This window comes from Martes martes, assembly GCF_963455335.1.
Source record: "Martes martes genome assembly, chromosome: 8".
NCBI classification, from domain to species: Eukaryota; Metazoa; Chordata; class Mammalia; order Carnivora; family Mustelidae; genus Martes; species Martes martes.
In genome coordinates this window covers 118,469,803-118,490,654 of record NC_137895.1, presented here as the reverse complement: position 1 = coordinate 118,490,654, position 20,852 = coordinate 118,469,803, and the positions used below count along the sequence as shown (strand labels likewise).

General features: G+C 46.2%; 1 protein-coding gene across 1 annotated transcript in view; it reads left to right on the top strand.

Moving 5' to 3' along the window:
• Positions 1 to 20,383, top strand: part of FAM171A1 (family with sequence similarity 171 member A1) — a 129,605-nt gene extending 109,222 nt beyond the window's left edge. The window contains exons 6-8 of the mRNA XM_080811907.1: positions 13,641 to 13,757; positions 16,718 to 16,832; positions 17,453 to 20,383. Of these exons, the coding sequence (XP_080668033.1) occupies positions 13,641 to 13,757; positions 16,718 to 16,832; positions 17,453 to 19,154 (1,934 nt within the window). The 3' untranslated portion in view covers positions 19,155 to 20,383. The remainder of the gene's footprint in view (positions 1 to 13,640; positions 13,758 to 16,717; positions 16,833 to 17,452) is intronic.
• Positions 20,384 to 20,852: the final 469 nt, after the last annotated feature.

Sequence of the window (20,852 nt, the reverse complement as noted above, 5' to 3'; positions counted from 1 at the left end):
CTTACAGAATATTCACGTTGTGGATTTTCTGTGGCAAATTTGTATCCTCCCGCCGGCCTCCCGGTCACCTGGAAGCCTCCAAGCCCTCTTGCATTGCCACTGCCCCTCGGCCTGCGTTTGAAGCACTGTGTCCACCATTGCTCGTTCTGACGTCAGCCTGGGTGAAAAATAGGGAGGTTGAAGCTGCCATAATTTACTTTAAAACCAAATGATTTTAAAATGTCTTCTATTTTCAGTTCTCTCCGTTGAAATGGATAATTACAGGGAAAGGTATTTGTGATAGAATTCGCACCGTGTTTAGCAGAAGTGTATAGAGTATGGGCAGCGTGAAGCCAGCAGTTGAGGCAGCTTGGGCTGGGACGCTGGCTCCTCCTCATAACCAATGGGTGGGTAGTTGTGTGATGTCGAGCAAGCGCCTTAACACCCCTGGGCCATAAGTTGGGAACAGTGCCTTGTACTCGGTAGAGAGCTCTGGGCATGTTAGCCGTCGTTATTACAGTCATCACTGCTATTATGGAGTTCATGTTCAGCTTCTACAGTAAGGGTGAAGCATGATATAAGAAAGGACAGGTACAGGAAAGTCCTAATGCCTTTAAATTGAATATCCACTCTCAGCCAGGGCTGCCGTGTGGCTGGGAGGCCCCAGGTATCCAGTCTGACTGGCTGGTACGTATCTTTGTTTCATATTTGTATGAGCTGGTCCATGTTTTGACTGTCAGTGCTGTTTCCCTATTTCCAGATAACTCTTACAGTTCAGAATAGGTTTTGACTTGAGCAAAGCAGACACGTAAGTCCCCTGCTGTGCCAAACAAGTGTTAGCCTGGCTGGCTGCCCGGTGTCCAAACTTCAGCCCCGCCCTGATCTTCCTTCTTACAGCTCCGTACCCTTGACCTTTACAGCAACCCGTGTTACTCTTCTGACCTCCCAGGTGAGGACCCCAGAGAGGAGGACTCAGGTGGGACGAAGATCCCAAGGTCTTGGCTTTCCTGAGTAAGATGCCAGGTTTTTCAAACTGGAACCTTTTGGCCCAGAGAGATTCTTTGGTGTATGGTAATTATCCGCAAGGGTTTTAAAATCTGAGGTTTGGGTTCTGATATTAATCTTGTAAAACTTAATATGAGGAACATTCTGCATCATCAGGATGCGATACTGAATTTAAAGCCATCGGATACTGTCAATGCCTGGATATACACTTAGGAGCCGACCAGCGGACAAAACAGAATCGCAGAGAGAGAACTGAACTGGGTAGCTGCCATTCATCAGGGACCCCGCCATATTAAGGGAATGTAAGATCAAAGCCTGTGGAAAGAGGAGAATTTATTGGCAAGTTCAGCTAGAAAAAGGTGGTAGGAGAATGGAGTCATAGCACACTGAGTTCAAAAGCTTCACCCAGGGGCACCTGTGGGTGAAGTGGGTTCAGTGGGTTAAAGCCTCTGTCTTCGGCTCAGATGATGATCCCAGGGTCCTGGGATCGAGCCCCGCATCGGGCTCTCTGCTCAGTGGGGAGCCTGCTTCCCCCCCTCTCTGCCTCCCTCTCCACTTACTTGTGATCTCTGTCTGTCAAATAAATAAATAAATACAATCTTGAAAAAACAAACAAAAGAAGCTTCACCCTATGTCTCGGTCATGTTTATACAAGTGACAAGTGCCCTAGAGTCATCAGGTACTACGTTACATTGCTGTTTTTTATTTTAATTTAATTTGAAATTTTATAGCCTGTTTGTTTCTTTTTTAAACTTGCTTTGATTTCAGACTTTTGTATAAGCTGCACTCTTTTATATTGGGATATTTTTAACACATAATGACTTTTTAAATAATTTGAACACATTGCATAAGAATTTTGTTTCCCTTCTAAATTAATTTTGTACGTTAATCAGGTCTAGAAATCATTGGAAGGAAAGATAGTCCTGGCCTGATGTCTATTTTAGGCAAAGCTTCATCAACACTCCAGATTTAATCTTGGAAATATATGTACTGCTGAGAAAGCCCTTTACATAGGTCATTTTATCTTTTGAACTTTTATTTATTTATAAGATGTATTAAACTTTTATTTATAAGATGTACTTATGTATTTATAAGATATATGTATATAAACTTTTATTTATAAGATGTATTTATTTATTTATTAGAGAGAGCACAAGTGGGAGGGACACAGAGAGAGAGAGAGAGAGAGAGAGAAACCCAGACACTGCACTGAGCGCAGAGCCCAACTCAGAGCTCAGTCCCTATGACCCTGAGATCACGACCTGAGCCAACACCAAAAATCAGTAGCTTAAATGACTATGCTACCCAAGCACCCCCATTTTATCTTTCGGAATAAAATTCTGCCTCTTAGTGCCTCTGCCCCTTGGGCAGTAACAGCCTTAGCCTGAGCAAGAAGGGTAGCTGCTCTAACCCTCCACGTTAGAGGACCTCACTCTGACCCTCATCCAGCTGTGTCCTCTCCCCATGGCCTAAGGCATCCACTGACCTAAAGGGATATGGTCACCTAGAATCTAGAATACCCTTCTGGTACCCAGACTTCAGGGTTCCCTGCCCACCCAGTCCTAAGCTGGTTTCCAGGTGCCGTACCCCAGGTCCTTCTCCCGAAAGGCAGACCTCTCCACCCATATACACATAAACATGTCCCAGAAGGGTGGCCAAGGAGTGCCCGCTGGCTGGGTCATGAGCCCGGACATGGAGTAAGGATCCACATGTGCAAGAGGCAGGGGGTGAGTTGAGAAGGGGTAGAGGTCTCAGACCAACTCTCCTCATGCCGTTTGTTCTAGCACGTAACTAAAAGCACTGAAGAGTTCTATATCCAGTCCTAGACTGCGGATTCTATAAAGTTATGTTCAAGAGGGTAGGACACTTTTATTTAACAACACAATCACCTGCTTTGTAACTTTTAAATACTTAGATATGTTGTAATGGACATCCATTTCTACTCTTGTCTTGAGTTCTGCAAACGTTAGGGGTGAGCCTGTCCTTGGGCAAATCACTCCCTTCTCTGAGGCTAGTGTTGGTAGCCTTGGAAATGAGAGAGAGAATACCGACCTTTCAAGGTTGTGGAAGGACTAGAGAGAGACAAGGTCCATGAAGCACCTGGCACATAACCAAAGAGAGATGATGTTCTATGTTGATTCTTTTTGCCCCTTACCCAGAGTCACTCCTTTAAAATTATGTGTGTTGATACGCGTATGCATGCATAAACCAGACACACACACGCACAGCAAACGCAGCCTACAGAGGATGCACTCCATTCAAGGGGTCTGCAGATCTGCAAGAGGACCCTTGCTTGCTCAGAAGTATGACCCATAGACGCAGCTGTACATGGCTGCCCAGGGATTTCAAATGGGCGGTTCGAAATGTGCCTACGTTGATGGGGAAGAAAAATAGGATCATTTGGAGAAAGGTTGGTTTTTTTTCTTCCCCTACTCATTCTTGGCTGAGCTTATCCATTAGCAAAGCAGTTTATATTACTATAAACCAACATTTCTCCTCACTATTCTCAGAGCAGCCCTGGGGGTGGGAAGCTACCATCTTGCTTAATCAGAAAGAAGCCAAAATTCAGCACAAGCACAGCATCCCAGGGAGTGCAGGAGAGACGAAAAACATGATTTCCTCCAGACTCCAGATCCTTCCTTCCTAGTATACGGGATTCTTGTGCATTCCACTTCCATGCCAAGACTTGATGCGGCTTAATAGAACGATGCGCCGCATCTGGGAATGCAGAACAGCCCATTCCCAGGGGTGTTCGATTTGGCCCATGCAGGTGGTTTGGGGGCAGTTGTTTGTTTGAGGTGTTTTAATTTACTGCCAACATTTAAAAATGAAAGATTTCCCATGGAATTCTTTTCTTGGCTTCTCTTTTCTGAAAATTGAACAGTACAGCAAATATTTGTTGAAGAGCTTCTTTGTGCCCTGCTTGTTCTGGGGTTAAGGCAATGACAAAACAAAGCTGGGAAGGTCCCTGTAATTGTGAAGCTTTCTCTAAATGAAGGCGACAGACAGCGAGCCAGCTTGCTTCATAGAACCTAAGTACTGTAAGACTGTGAGGTAGAGTGATGTCAGAGAGAATGATTGGTTAGTCAGAGCCTTTGGAGAAGTGACATTAGGCTGAGGTCCCGTAGATACCTAGGAGCCTAATGGGAATATCTTGGGGGCAGAACATTCTGGGCAGAAAACAGTCAATGCAAAGGGCTTAAGGTTGGGATCGATGTGGCCCCATCCGGAGGCAACAGCCAGGTCCTCGGGCATCACTGCCCCTTCACAACCACATCTGTAGGCATTTGAATTTGCCGGCTCCTGGCTGGTCCTCTGACGAGTGACTGGATTATTTTTTTTAAATATTGTAGAAAATATTTCTGAAGTCGCATCAAGCACTGGCTGTCCAGTTGGTGCACCACGGCAGCACTGTGGGAAATGGCATCACAGTTTTCCGGAAGAATCGCCATGCCCACAAGAGTGCCAATAATTTAGAGCTTTGCTGCTTCCAAGTATGGTCCACAGCTAGTGAGCCTGTTAGAACCTCAGATCCACCGAGTCAGAACCTGCCTTTTAACAAGCTCTCTGTTGTAACAGGCTCTTCAGCAAGCATTGGTTTGAGGCATCTTACTGCATTTGTACAGGTGTTTGTAAATTTCTCTGTTATGCTCTCCTTCATTGGGAGTGAGTTTTCTAATGCTGGGGAGCAGTGGCTGTGCCTCCCACAGGCCTGGTCCGCTCCCTCCACCCAGCCTCTTCTGACATATAATTGCAAGATGGATATCAGATTTAGTGGGTAATGAACAAAATTTCCCTCCATATGGGTGTAATTAGCCTGTACTCTGATACAGAATATCAAGAAAGAAATAGCTACTTTCTAGAAATTTATATATACCTATTATAAATCCAAAATTCGCTCATTAAATTTTATTAATGCTATTATGTATCCTAATGCTTTTGGCTACCTATTTAAAGCATACACTTTCTATAACTTTGCCAGAATCTTAATGGTTTCCCATTACTCTTTTCTAAACCTTGGTTCACTAAGGCTTCTGATAGCTCAGCTAAAGTTTCAAGGAAAAAAGAAGAGTCACTTGCTTAGCTTAAAGTTATTTTTAAGAAGGTACTTCTCAAAAATTACCCTAAAAATACCCAGGGAACATGGTGTAGCTGAATACAGCTTCATTTCTTGTTTTAATTTCTAATAATTCAGCGTATCTCTGATCTTATACTTAAACGGAAGGTCGTTGGTTGTAGTGAGTTGCCCTTAATTTTATTCTTATTTAAATCAGTTCTGAAATGTGGTTGCCTGAAGCCCTAAGACTCCAACCATCTGTACAAAACTTTTTACTCTTCAGTTTGATTGCTTTCAGCAAGAATGGTTGGATAATTGACACGATGTAAATACTTTGCTATGTAATTAACAAGAAATGCCTCCCCCCTCAAAGATCTCCTGGAAGAAAAATTCTAAAGAAGGAAGCACAGCTACTCAAAGGCACGAAGTTGAATTTGGGGAGAAACAAGAAGGCTGTGCCACAATATCATCCAAGTAGCAATTGTCACCACTTCTGCTATACTGAAACGTGTGACTTAGGGCTGATGGAGTCATATATTCTGACTTTAGGAAGGGATCCTGGCACAGAACATGCAGTAAACTAGACCTTGACCTTGATACTTCTGTAGTCAAGGCTGGTAGAAAAGGAGAGAAGAGGTTATAGCCCTTGAGATTGCAAATGAAAGCCCTGAAAAGTAAGTCCTATCTAGATTCTGGAGAAATCCAGCATATTCGGGGATCAGGAGAGACTCTGTGATTAAGACTAGCGTGAAAAGCGGCTGCAGCAGCATTTGCTAGGATCGGAGAGGGGCCTACTTCTTAAGAAATTGTTCTCCACAAATAAAGAAAGAAAGAAGGAAAAGAAGATAGTTCTCGGAAAGCCAGTGCCCGGGGCCCCTGGGTGGCTCAGTGGATTAAAGCCTCTGCCTTTAGCTCAGGTCATGATCCCAGGGTCCTGGGATCGAGCCCTACATCGGGCTCTCTGCTCAGCAGGAGCCTGCTTCCTCCTCTCTCTGCCTGCCTCTCTGCCTACTTGTGATCTTTGTCTGTCAAAAAAAAAAAAAAAAGAAAAAAGAATCTTCTTTAAAAAAAAAAAAAAAAAAAAGAGCCAGTGCCCACACCGTGCTAGTTACTGAGCAAGGGTCACAGAGCTGGAAAGAGGAGACGGTTACTGGCCGTGGCCCGCAGCTGAGAGGCGAGACCGTCATGGGTTCCTACCACAGGTTCACGCCTGCCCAACGCATGGGTGTGTCCCACCTCTCACTGTACATGTCCCCAAATATCTTGCAGTGAAAAGTGCAGGTTTAGGAGTCGAAACAGCCATGTTTCACAGCATGGCTGTTCAGTACTCACCCTTCGACCAACAGAACTTCTTGGAGGTGGGTTTTCTGAGTGGCTGTGGACTGTCTTCCTGAGTCCCAGCTCCTAGACCTAAAGGCATTCACCCCAGTCTCTTTCAAGAGAAATAGATCAATTTGAATATGTCAGCTGCAGGAGGGAGAACACCCAACTACCAGTACCTACCTGAGGAGGCGTGTGTTGTTTACCTGACAAGAGCAGTTTGAAGTGGCTCCAGGATTGCTCCCCGGGCCCTTCAGGTCATCTGCCGCGCCCCCTGCCGCCTGCACACAGTTCACATAGCTAGAAACTCACCTGCAGGATTGTCTTACATTGGGGAAGCCGTCCATGCAGTCAGCTGGCCCTTCATACAGCTGGGCTGGCGTCGGCCCCGTGTCGGTGACATGTCTCACTGCAGGAACAGTGGCTTGTGTCCCTGTGCATTGCCTAATGCACAAGGGGTCAGCTTCGGCTTGCAATTAGTTCAAGTGTCGCTTGTCACTTAGAGTTTCCTTTTCAAAATCAGTAGTGCTCCCAATATCAGGGTTTTCTCTGCCTGTTACCAAATGCAGAGATAAGTTAGCGTGGTTCCTATAAAAGGGACTTTGAGGAGAAGGAAATATGGCAGGCAAGAGAAGCAAGGTAAATATGAACCCTACAGGGCATATTCGAGTTCAACATGTGTTTTGAGCCCTTTTTCGTATTTTAGAATTTTGATAGCCATTTGTTATATTTTTTAACTCACTTTGCTTTATATTTTGCAAATAAAGGCTGATTTCATGACTGCTTGGTCACGTAGCAAGAAGGTAGCACTCTTGGTGATTGCTAAGAGAGCCCGTCAGATCTTACAGGTGAGCGGAAATCTTGCCTTTCTCTTGCCTGTCAATTATTGGGTGTAATAATCGTTGTGGTTAAGCATAGCTTCCAAATTAAGAACTCATGGGGATTTATGCACAACGAACCTTGCCAGCTGAATACATAACTAATTCATTTTCAAAAGACTAGGATGACTTTTCAACAAAGTATGTATTCTTGAAAATATCTCTCCGTCTTTCTACTGGGTGAGGTTTAACTCTAGAAAATGATAATCCAGACAAAAACTAATCTGAGGGTATAGTGTGGAAGGAAAGAAATACTGAACTTAGATTCGGAACACCACTGCTGGATAACTGGTGTTGTTCCCCAGTCCCTCACACTGCCTGTGGACGTTGCTCAGACACAGTCTTAAGAAGGTGGTTCATCCATGGATGGAACTAGAGGGTATCATGCTTAGCGAAATAAGTCAATCGGAGAAAGACAACTATCATATGATCTCCCTGATATGAGGAAGTGGAGATGCAACGTTGGGGGTTTGGGGGGTAGGAAAAGAATAAATGAAACAAGATGGGATTGGGAGGGAGACAAACCATAAGAGACTCTTAATCTCACAAAACAAACTGAGGGGAGGGGGGTGGGGAGAGGGGGGTGGGGTTATGGACATTGGGGAGGGTATGTGCTATGGTGAGTGCTGTGAAGTGTGTAAACCTGGCGATTCACAGATCTGTACCCCTGGGGATAAAAATACATTATATGTTTATAAAAAATTTTAAAAATTAATTTTAAAAAAGTTAAATTTAAAAAAAAGAAGGTGGATCATCTAGTTCTGATGGCCGACTGCAGCGGGGGGTGGGGGGGGTGGGGATGAGGGAGCAGAGCTGGTAACAGGAATACTGGTAGCAGCATAGAGAGAAGGAAGCAGGGGAGAGAGGGAAGGAGCAAGCGTATGGGAGGGTATAGCAAATGTAGGAGCAAACACTTCCATTCTTCAGTAGAGATCTAAGGGCATCAGTAGTTTAGAACCTAGCATTGTGGTTGATCGTGATCATGGCCCTGAGTTATCCTGAAAAATCAAAACGATATTCAATTTTATAATGCAGAAGTAAATGACACCGTTTAGAATGTTTGTTAAAACTTCTATTTTACATTTTGGCAAATAAAACTGAAGCTGTAGAGAAAAGAGCTTCCAAACCATGTTGAGGAGATGTTGTGGCATCGCTGTGGTGGGCAGCTTATGGGGAGGAGGGGTGTGCTCGTCACCTTCCTGTGGAGAAACTCATCCTACATCTTTTTTATGTATGAATTTCTGTTTAAGATTTCATTAGAGGGAGAGAGTTCCAATGCTTTAGGAAACTATTTGAAAACTACTGATCTAGACATTTCGGTAATGCAGAATTCCTTTCCTCGGTGTCACTCATATACCCTGCACACACATTCAGTCCCTAGTAACAGACCTGCCGTGGACCTGGGTCAGAGCCACACGGAGCCACCAGCCCACTCCCGACAGACCCCCATAACAGCTGGCCAGCTCCTCAGGGCAGTCGCTGTGCCTGAGGAAGGTGGCAGCCTGGCCCGGCCAGTGGGATGGGGCATGAGGGAGCGCAGGGGCCTGCCTGCACACCTTCCCGAGGTGCCCCGCCCTTGACACTCTGCATGTCCCAGCTGTTACCTTGACTGTGAAGAGGACCTGAGAGAGTGTAGCAGGCCCTCCTCGGGAAGTGGTGGAAAGAGGCCGGAAGGACGAGTTCAGAGCAAGGAGAAGGAGAACCCTGGGTGAGAGGGACCCCCACTCCTGGCACCCTGGTCCCAGGGGCTGTGCTCATGTAGCCCTTATTCAGCAGAAGAGCCTTTCCAGAGCCGTGTTTGTTCTGCTGGCCAGGATCACCAGCGAAGCTTCCCGGCACCGGTTCCCGCACACGGAGCCCAGGAATCTCTTAACGTGTGCTGGCTCCTCAGGTGGAGAGGTCGCCCTCATCCCGCGGCATCAGGATCTCACTAATGAGAAGCATATGTTCTAGCGCACAATTCATTCATTCTCGTATTCCCTGTGGCTCATTTCCTCCCACAAAACACGGCAAGCTTGGAAATGGCGTTTGCCAGTAACAGCATGACTGCTGAATCCTGAGATAGTGTCTCCCTTTATTCACTGAAAACCTAGGCCAAATAAATGCCTCTTTCCCAGCTGCTTGGTTCCCTTCAGTTTGAATTTGAGCCACATTTCTGTAAGGATGTCTTTCCTGACAACCACACCCAGCTTTTCACAGAAGGTCCTCTGATAGTTTTGGGGTTGCATGTCGAGCCTTCTCTCGTGCTCAGGTACCACTGAGCTCCTATGCTGAGGATATTTCTTAGTGCTGGGAAGAAGACAAAAGGAATATAGGACCTGGGCCCCAACTTACGGAGCCTCCGGTCAGAGAGAGGAGGCAAGACGCAGGCCAGGGGTTAGCAACGGAAGCAACATATGTTTTGGAAAAGTGATGCATTGATACACGCCCCAGGAGTGCTGAGACGTGGGACAGTCCTTGAGTTCTAGAGACACTCAAGATAAGCTCATGACATGACTTGAGTCTTGAAAGATGGGGAAGTTTCTGGAAGAGAGAAACACCGTGGGCGATTAGAGTAGCTGTGGCCGGCAAAGCCACAGACTTAAGTCAGGTGTACACCATGTGAGCTGACGTTTGAGGAGCAGAGGGTCAGGAGGTGGGATGCTAAAGGGGCAGGTGGGGAAAAGAGCTCTGAGCTGGCCCAACCTCCACCTACAGGGCCCAGGGCCTCCCTTTTTTTTTTTTTATTAAGTTTTTGATGTTAATTCCAGTTAACATAGTGTTGTCTTAGTTTCAGGTGTACAGTATCAGGATTCAGCGCTTCCACACAACACTCGGTGGTCATCGTGATAAGTCCGCCCTTCATCCTCTTCACCTGTCTCACCCCTCCCCCCGCCCACCTCCCTTCTGGTGACTGGCAGTGTCTTCTCTATAATTGGTTTGTGTCTCTTTTTTTTTCCTTTGCGCATTTGTTTTTCTTAAATTCCACATATGAGTGAAATCATGTAGTATTTGTCTTTCTCTGACTGAATTCTCTGACTTAGCGTTATACCCTCTAGCTCCGTCCGTGTTGTAAATGGCACGATTTCATTCCTTTCATGGCTGAGTAATATTCTGTTGTATATATACCACATCTGCCTTATCCACCCACATATCGCTGAACCCTGGGGCTGTTTCCGTGATTGAGCTATTGTAAATAATGCTGCAGTAGACAGAGAGCATGGATCCCTTAAAATTAGTGTTTTCCTATTTGGGGGGCAAATACCCAGTAGTGCAGTTACTGAATCATAGAGTAGTTCTATTTCTAACTTTTTGAGGACCCTCCATACCATTTTTAATGGCAATGGAAGCCCTTTCCAGCCCGTCCCTCCCGCCCCACCCTGCCTGCATCCCATCCCCAGGGATCTTCCCAGCACTGACCGTGCCTTCCTGCACACTACTTTGTCCTCTTCTTCCTCTTGGTGTCCTCCCCACCCCCACCCCCAGTTGACAGTGCTGCCGGTTCTTCAAAACTTACATCCTCCAGAAGCCCCCTCCGCCTTCCCTGTGCTCCCAGAGCAGGTGCACGGTCTCCAGTCACTGGCCTCTCTGGCTCCTGCCGGCACCACTGCCACCACTGCCGAGCCAGGGCCGTCCAGGCTGGACTGGGAAACTTATCAGCTAGGGAATTGGGGGGTCCATTCACCAGGCTTGCCCTCAGTTTAGCTGGGAGCAATTTTAGAAGTGTTTTTCTAGTTGATGTGCTCGTGTTGTCGAAGGCAGAGGCAACTCAGCTGTCAGGTTAGGTTTGAATGAGCGGCAGTTGGATCCGTGAGCTTCAGGTCTCTCTGTCTGGGTTCCTTCAGCCTCAACGGATATCCACTCCCTTTGCAGAGCATTGACTCAAGAATCCAGCCTGAGGAAAACAAACCAAAGAGTGCACGCCGCCTCCTGGCCGAGGTGGAGATCCTGGCAGGGCTGTGTTGTGCGGGATCGCCAGGCAGAGTGGGGTGTGGCGTGGAAGTCGGGCACCAAACAGCATGGGATCCCCAAGCGGAAAACTGGAAACGGTGGCCAGTAGTCAGCTCCCTACCTTCGGGGAAGCTTTCTTCCCAAGCCTAGAAGGCCCTGAGCTGCACGTGTCAAAGGTCCTACGTTTCCATTTTCTCAGGAGCACTTGTTAAAAAACATTCAGTGGAGTAATTTTAAGGATCTAATTGGCTTTATTAAATGATTCATGAGTTGGGCAGCATCCCATCTAGCAAGTAGAAGGGGGAACTCTACTGAGCTAAACCTGAGAAAGGTTTTTAAAGGCAGAGTGAGGGCGCAAACAAAAGAAAGAAGGACTTTATTGGCAAGGTTGCCGTCCTAAGAGGAGTGGAAGGGGTCTATCAGGAAACTCCCTAGTATTCACCGGGAAATTCTATGTTGACTGGTTAAAGGTTTCATAACTGCGGGGTTGAAACTATAGTAGGTGAGATACCAAATCTTGGTTTATGGACTTGGGGCCTTAACCTAAGTGGCACCATTGTGGGCCTGTGGTCTTGTTTTTTAACACTCTGGAGAACTAAGCGATGCTCTGAGTAGCTAAGTCATCTCTTGGTTGGTGTTCTTCAGCAGGTGAATCTGAACTGGGCATCCTTGTTCACCGACTCAGTTGAGAAACTTCCCAGTTTGTATTCTTGTGTGATGTGAATGGAAATCCTCTCCAGTGGCGACTCAACCTGTTGCACAGGAAGGTCCGACAATGCTGCGCGCTTGCTAAGGAGCCTCTCCGGCCTTCTTCCTTTGTTTAAGCGCTGTCTGAGCAGAGGAGGCAGCAAGATTGGAGGCTTTGCCAGGGGCACCTTTCCACCCACTGCACTTGAATGTTGCTATGGCAACCGACAGGCCCTAGAGGCAGCGCCAAGTATTGTTTCTTTCTTCCGGGAGAACAATCCACTGTTGCCACCTCCTGATGTGTGTGTGTGTGGTGGGGGGGAAGGTGGGGAGGAAGGCAAGGATTAGGAGACCGGAGAGGAGAATGGTTGGTGCATGTTGGCGTTCTGGCCTCGAGGGGACCCGGTTGCGCACTTGGCTGTTTCAGGTAGTGGGACTTTACCGGAACAGGCTCAACCGTGGAACACCCTGGGCACTGAGGCATGGTAGGAGCCCTGCTGAGTGAGGCCGCCCCACCAGTGGGCTGGGGTGAGTGTGCGGGGATGGCTGGAGGGCTGGAGGGCTGGCCAGTGCTCCCCCTTGCCTTCCGCTGCCAGCTGCAGCCATGGGCCTCAAAGCAAGGTTCTCTGCCTGTGAGACAGGTAACAGCCAAATGACCGCTGGGTCTGTGTCTGGAAAAATTAAAAGGGGCAAAAGTCACCAATGTTGGGAAGATTTATAGGAGATGCAGCAGGGTGGATGAGAAGAAATAGCACTAGCCCTGAGGACGGACGGATGGACAGACAGATGTGAGTCTGCTCCTGCTCTGTACCCCTCAGGATACCTCCCCAGTCTCCAATGTCCTCGTCCAAAAGAGAAAATAAGTCCTATTCTATAGTGTTGCTGTGAGATTGTAGACAGTGCCTATAAAATACATCTGCTGTGACCAGCCTATACATAGTAGGTGCTCATTAATGTTAAATACTAATTAGTAACTGAAAGCACTGACGTGGACATATCCAGTGTTCTCCAGCACCAAAATCAACTGGAAGCTTTTTAAGATACTCACCTAAGGGGTGCCTAGGTACTCAGTTGGTTAAATGTCCATCTCTTGGTCTTGGTTTTGGCTGAGGTCATGGTGTCAGGGTGGTGAGATCAAGCCCTGCATCGGGCTCCACACTTGGTGGGGAGTCTGCTTGGGATTTTCTCCCTCTTCCTCCCCACCCGCACACACATACTCTTTCTCTCTCTCTCTCAAAATAAATAAATAAATCTTTAAAAAATAAAATTAAAATACACACCTCTAAACCAGGTTTACTGGGTTAGACTTTGCAAAAATGAGACCAAGAATTCTCTGTATCTTTTTTTAAACTTTCATAAGTAATTCCAATTAATCAGTGTGTAATTTTGGACAGGAAATTTGCTTATTTTTTTGAGAATGAAGAGTATAAACAATGCTACATTACCCCCCCCCCTTTTCTTTCCGCTCCCACCAGCCCTTGTCTTGCGACCTTTATTCTACTACACTCCAAAGTTTTTTGGTAGAATTACCTGTGTTTGCAAGCAAGGGTGTTTGAGAAAGTGGTTGAATGTAATATTTAATCAGAAAGGCAAGGAAAAAACTAAAGTTTCCATCTTCCCTGAAAGAAGCTGAAAAGAATCCACAAAAAGTTTATGCCATCCCTAGATGACTTTTGGACCATGTTGGCTACCAACACGACATTTAACATGACTGGTGTGATATGTGTAAGCCTGAAATAGGTATTTAGCGTGCGTACAGCTGACGTTTTTTCTGCATCCCACAGGAACGTGGTTGAAGAGCGGTCTAGGCCTCGTGCACCAGGAAGGTAGCCAAAGGACGTGGACGTACATTGCCCCTCAGCTGGGGTACTGGGTGGCTGCCATGTCTCCTCCCAACCCAGGTAACACGAAGCCAACACCCCTGATGGTGGGCAGTGATTTCTTTGAGGGTTCAGGCTAAGTATGCTTTTGGAAAATTACTTCAGCAGGGAGATCAGATCCTACTCAGAAACAGTTGAGAAGGGCACCTGGCTGGTTCAGTCGGTGGAGCCTGTGACTCTTGATCACAAGATCGTGAGTTCGAGCCCCATATTGGGTGGAGAGATGACTTTTAAAAAAATGGTCGAAAATCTGAAAATCAAATGACCAAACGAAGGTATTTTGTGGGGGTGGAGGAGTTCTGATTATGACTCTCCCATCTAGGATAAGAATAATGCACAGAACATACTCCTGTCTCTTGTCTCTGTTTTACTCAGACAGCTGCCATAGGGAATTCCTAATCTAAAGCCCACAGAGGCGGTTCAGACCTCCTCCCTAATTCCAGAGACAGCTGTGGCCTGTAGTAAGAGAAATGTGGGGGCAGCGCACTCCTCAGAGCCGCTAGCAAACAGTCCCCATCAGAGCCTTCTTGGGGCAAAAAGTTTGATTTGACATTTCCTAAAGGCTTACAAACAAACTAGTTACTTTGTGTCTAGAATAATATTCATCTCCATTAAGCATATGTGAATTCATTCATATTTTTTAAAGCGTAACTAAAAAAAATTTTTTTTTTACCTATATGCCCTAAGTTATCCCAGTGAATATTCTAGAATTGTTTCTTAAAATAGTCACGTTTGGAGAATTCTGTCCAGTGATGGCTTCTGATGCTCAAAATGCCTTTAGAATCTGTATCACTTAGACCACCTTCCTTAATGAGACGTTTCGTTGGTGGCAGATCTTGATGCTCAGAGGGTCCCTTTGTTTTTTCTTAGACTTATCTAAGAGTTCTGCACTGCCAAGTCTGGTGAATAAAGTAGGTAATTGAGCTAGGTCAAAATGTGCTACAATTGAAAGCTGTCTCTTATCATGAAGGACTCCAAAATATGTCAGCAGTGGAATGATCACTGGAATGAACTCCCAGAGTAACTGATTTGATGGGGCTGTTGAGTCCCATGCACTTTCTGTTCCCATTCTAAGAACATGTACATTTCACATCCATTTTAAGAGTCTATATTTCCCTTTGCGATAGTGTTCTTGGAGCAGTAGAGATTGTGAGCTAGGTACAGAAATGCCCCGGTCTCCAAATCTGAAATATCTAGGATATGACTAAGAGGAAGGAAGGAAAGAAAAGAAACTCCTTAAGTACCCAAATAGAGGCCACAAAGCCCATGTGTTACAGTTAACTTTGATTCGAGATATATTTCCGACAACCGTGGCTCTCACTTTGCCCATCACGCCACAGAATAATAGATCCTCTGTAAAGAGGGCAGAAAGAACCTCTTGCCGTAGGTCCACCAACCCTTCCTAGCAGCGAAGGAAGAGATAAGAGCATAGCCCCTGGGGGGCATTGAATGTAGAAACACATACATTAGCAACCTCATAGCTGTCCCTCTTATAAAAGCAAATTACAGAGATGCTGTGCCTTCATGAGCCCAAAGCCAACAAGAAAATAATTAGGGCTTTTTTTCTTTCATTCTCTAGTTAAGAAGGAAATGAAGTACAGCTGTAAATTTTCTAGAGATTTCCATTGGCAGAAGTTAAGATAATAACATTTTAAGTACTTAAAGGATTGAGCTTGAGTTACTTGGAAATGATTTTTATGTGTACCCCAGATTACTTGGTGGCTCCCACCAAGGCATTGCCCATGTCTCTGGGGGTCGTGTCTGAGTAAAAAATTATTTCTCTGAACGACTAAGGCAGTGTATAGTTGTCAGTTATTTTTCTAACTTTTGTATATATGAACACCACTCACCCCATTGAAGTGAATTATGTTTTGGAGAGAATGGTGGTACCTTTTGAACTTAAGTAATGTCACTATTTTCAAAAACTAGTACACCTCCTTGGGCTTATCTAACTCTGAAGTGGTCTCCTTGCAAAGATTTTTGAAGAAATCTAACCCTTAAAATATCAAGAATCAGTAAGTAAATGGGTGTTTATGGTGCATAGTGATCATAATAACGCCAATCGGACATAATGAAAAACTACATTCCTTCCTTCCCATCTGTTGGCTCACTGCAGGGATGCCTGGACACCAGTGTGTCCCCAGTATTATAATTTGGGGAGGTTTTCATTGTTGCTTTCAATCTGTCATCAGTGCCATTAAGATGGATTCTTACTACTATTGAACATAAAGAGTAAGTTAAACTCCCTCTTGGAATTCTTTACAACATACGTTAAGAAGAAAATAGTTTAATCTCTGCTACCTTGTCTGTAAATTTTGAAGAGCTCTGTGGCCAAGGTCAGCTTAGCCATTTCGAAAAGGCAGTGTAGAGGAACACTTTATTTTTTAAAACGGAAGACATTTTAGAAACACTTGACAACCCGTAATCTGTGGATTTTTTTTTAAAGTCATAGCCGATGTATGTCATACATTTCAACTGATTCATTTACAAAGGGCCCTCCACACAGTAATAATTGTCCAGGGAAAGTGCAAATAAAATCTTATGATTTTTTTTTCTCCTGCAGTACGAAATCCCTGGATATTCAGGGATTTCTGAGTCTCTCTGAGTTTAAGAGTCCCACTCATTATGTTATCATGCATCCTTTTTCTTTTATTGAAAGATCATGTCTTTAGAATGCTGAGCGTGCTACCGAATGCGGCTGTCTTCCGGGCTATGGAGGGACCCTTGACACTGCATTTAGTATTTGCGTATTCAGACTTCTCCCCGGCCACAGCTGCTCCAGGGACAGTCGAGGTAGTCCCTTTCCATTGCGTGAAATTCTGGTGATCTGCAAGCCCATCACCTAAAGGGTGTTTGCATCTGGTCCCTGCTCCACGCCCCACCTGGGAAGAGGAAGCAAAAGAGACGCTCTCAGTTTAGTGTGTCCCTCTTCTCCTTTCAAGGTGTTCTCCAATCTAAAATGCCCTTTTCTGACCTTCTAGGTCCCGTTGTCACACAGGACATTACCACGTATCACACGGTGTTTCTTTTGGCCATTTTAGGAGGAATGGCTTTCATACTTTTGGTTTTGCTGTGTCTCCTTTTATATTATTGCAGGTAAAGTTTTACCTTTTTGGCAATCTCTTTTTTTAATTTGGAATTTCTTGGGCAAACATTAATATTGAGGTCTTTTTTTTTTTTTTTTTCTGAATCAAGGTCCTTTTTTTCTCATGAAAAAATAATCTAAGAACTGAACATTTGTCCTTAAAGTTGTGAACAAATGAACATGATGTGGGGGGCATGCTGTTTTATAAGTTTGCTCAGAAAGGGAGTTTTGGGTTTTTGGTTTTTTGTTTTTTAAGTTTGACAGTTGTCATGACTCGTTCAGAATATTCCTGAACACTGATTAAGAGATGATATTCTCAAGGACAAAGCAGAACTAAAATTCTTATTTTGATGTCTCAGCTATTCCATTTGTGAGAATATTTGTTGTCGACTCTTGGGGGACCATTTTTGAATGAATAACTTGGTTGAACATCTAAAAGCCTGCAGGTGAGATCTGCAGCGTGTGCTGTTCTGAATCAAAATAAGGCCGAGGGTGTGGGGTGAGAAGGCTTCTGGCGGCTGATTAGTTGTTGGGTTTCTTCCTGTGGAAATGGAGACTTGGGATTTTGAGTGGAACTTTACTGCTCCAAGAATGTTTAACCTTTTGGTTTGGATTTTATCTTTGATCGCAGGCGGAAATGCTTGAAACCTCGTCAGCACCATAGAAAACTGCAACTTCCGGCAGCCCTGGAGAGTTCCAAAAGGGATCAGTCAACTTCCATGTCTCACATCAACTTGCTCTTTGCTCGTCGGGAGTCAGAATTCCCCGGTCCCCTCTCTGTCACCAGCCACGGCCGCCCGGATGCCCCAGGGCCCAAGGAGCTGATGAGCGGGGTCCATTTAGAAATGATGTCTTCCAACGGAGAAGTGGACATGCACACACCCATGCTGAAGCTCTCCTACAGTACCTCACAGGAATTCAGCTCTCGGGAAGAGCTTCTCTCTCACAAGGAAGAGGATAAAAGCCAAATCTCTTTTGATAACCTGACACCAAGTGGGACGTTGGGAAAAGAGTACCACAAGTCTGTGGAGATTTTCCCCTTAAAGTCCAGGAAATCTCTGGAAAGAGAAGGCTGTGAGTCCCCCGGCAACAGCGAATACAGGAGGAGCTACAACGCCATGCTCTCCCAGCCTTTGTTTGAAAAGCAAGACAGAGACGGTCAGGCCTCTGGTAACCATATTCCCACGGGAAGCAAGCTCACCATTCAGGAACACATGTACCCCGCGCCTTCATCTCCCGAAAAGGAGCAGCTGCTGGACCGCAGGCCTACTGAGTGTATGATGTCGCGATCAGTAGACCACCTGGAGAGACCCACATCCTTTCCGAGGCCAGGCCAGCTGATCTGTTGCAGTTCCGTGGACCAGGTCAATGACAGCGTTTACAGAAAGGTCTTACCTGCCTTGGTCATCCCCGCTCATTATATGAAACTCCCGGGGGACCATTCCTATGTGGGCCAGCCCCTGGTCGTTCCAGCCGACCAGCAGCTGGAGATCGAAAGACTGCAGGCTGAGCTCTCCAGTCCCCATGCAGGGATCTTCCCGCACCCCTCCTCCCAGATCCCGGCGCAGCCCCTGTCGTGCCAGGCCATCTCCCAGCAGCACTTGCAGGATGCAGGCACCCGGGAGTGGACCCCGCAAGGTGCGTCCATGTCAGAGTCGCTCTCCATCCCGGCATCCCTGAACGATGCAGCCTTGGCTCAAATGAACAGTGAGGTTCAGCTCCTGACGGAAAAGGCGCTGATGGAACTCGGGGGTGGGAAGCCGCTCCCACACCCCCGGGCGTGGTTCGTCTCCCTGGACGGCAGGTCCAACGCGCACGTTAGGCATTCCTACATTGATCTCCAAAGAGCTGGAAGGAACGGAAGTAATGACGCCAGCTTGGATTCTGGCGTGGATATGAATGAACCAAAATCTGCCCGGAAGGGAAGAGGAGACCCCTTGTCTCTGGCGCAGAACCACCCGGCTGGCCAGGAGCATCCGCCGAAAGAGCCGAGGGCCGCGGACAGCGCCTCCTACACGCAGCTCGTGTACCTGGACGACATGGACCAAAGCGGCAGCGAGTGCGGCACCACCGTCTGCACCCCCGAGGACAGTGCCCTGCGGTGCTTGCTGGACGGCTCTGGCCGGAGAAGCGGTGGCCAGCTGCCCAGCCTGCAGGAGGAGACGACCAAACGAACTTCGGACGTGCCCCCGGAGCCGCTCGCCAGCCCCGAGCAGAGAAGATCTGCTCAGGAGGACGACGAAGAGGAAGATGAGGAGGACCAAGGAGAAGACAAGAAGAGCCCCTGGCAGAAACGAGAGGAGAGACCTCTGATGGCGTTTAACATTAAATGAGCGATCGCAGAGCCGCCCGGCCACGGAGTATAATACAGTTGCCAAAAATTCTTTCTTATGGAAGCGTTTACCCGTCAGTGGAAGACGTAGGACAGCGGCGCCCGTGGGAGTGGACTTCCGCTGCGTCAGGGTTCACTGTGTCATTGTCAGAAGAGAATCAAAGTTACGACTCAGAATAAAGGATGGCATTAACCGATGCCTCGCCTCCAGGGACACGGCTGAACGTAGTGCCCGGGTGTCCCTCGGCGTCTGGGACACGGAGAAGCCGCAAGTGATGTTGCTAAGGTTCTGCTGATAACCTCAGTTCTCCCTCAGATTCTGGGAACGGATGAAACTCTTTTCACATCGCTTGAATCCATTTTATCACGATAATGCTCCTGTGAAGTTATTATTGAGAAATTAGCTTAGCACTTAGTGTCTCGAGGTATGCATTATCTCAAAGGAAAGCTATGCATCGCTGCTTCGTGCTCTTACTTTGCTTAGGTTTTTTGCGTTGGTTCGGTTTTGTTTCGGGTTTGCTTTAAAAACAAAAACAAAAACAACGCAATTTGGTTGTAAAGATTTCCTTCATTCGTTTTCATCTGTTCTGCTTCTCGGTGATTTATTTCGGTGTCTCCTTCTGGGAACTCCCGAGTGTCACCTCTTAACATCCAAGCCTTTTAAATGAAATCGTACTGAAGTTTTTATCAGCTAAGAGCCCTTCAATTCTGGTCCCATTAACTCCAAGTGCCTTTTTTACAGTGACAACAACAGTCCCTCACCTTTCTTCTTTTTTTTTTTCTTTCTTAACTCCTTTAATTGAACTGCCTGGATTTTATAAAGTTATTAAATGATACCCCTTTTCTTTAAGCTGCATGCTGCCAAGTGCCCGTTTGTGCTCCAAATTCTCATTTCAACGCAGTGTTCTCTCTAGTTCCCATGTGTGACGTGGATTCTGTTGAGCTAAGGTAGACTAGAGGACACTTTAGAGATCCCCTTCTCTCCTCTACCCCTTCGGCCACTAGCCACCATTATGGTTTCATTGGCTGTCTGTATATACGGTTATGTATCAACTCGGGAATCCTATGGGCTGATCTTGCTCACCCAGACATGGAGTATGGACTGAGCAAGTGAATGTGACTATTACAGAAATCGTATGTACTATCCAAAAGTGCCAGAATGACTCTTCTGTGCATTCTTCTTACAGAGCTGCTTGGTTATCCAAAAATAAAAATTCAAAATAAATGCTGAAGAAAAAAACAACAACTATCCTGTCATCCTTTTCATTCATTCTGAGCCATTATTTGTTGTTTTGGAGTTGCTCTTAAGAATTGGCTCTTGGGGGGTGCCTGGGTGGCTCAGTGGGTTAAAACCTCTGCCTTCGGCTCAGGTCATGGTCTCAGGGTCCTGGGATCGAGCCCCGCATCGGGCTCTCTGCTCAGTGGGGAGCCTGCTTCCTCCTCTCTCTCTCTCTGCCTACTCGTGATCTCTGTCAAATAAAAAATAAAAAAATAAAAAAAAATTGGCTCTTGGGCACCTGGGTGAAGCATCTGCCTTCGGCTCAGGTCATGATCCCAGTGTCTCGGCATTGAGCCGAACAAGGGGCTCCCTGCTCAGCGGGGAGCCCGCTTCTCCCTCTGCCCCTGCTTGTTCTTTCTTCTTCTCTCTCTCTCAAATAAATAAATAAAATCTTTTTTTAAAAAAGAATTTCCTCTTCAT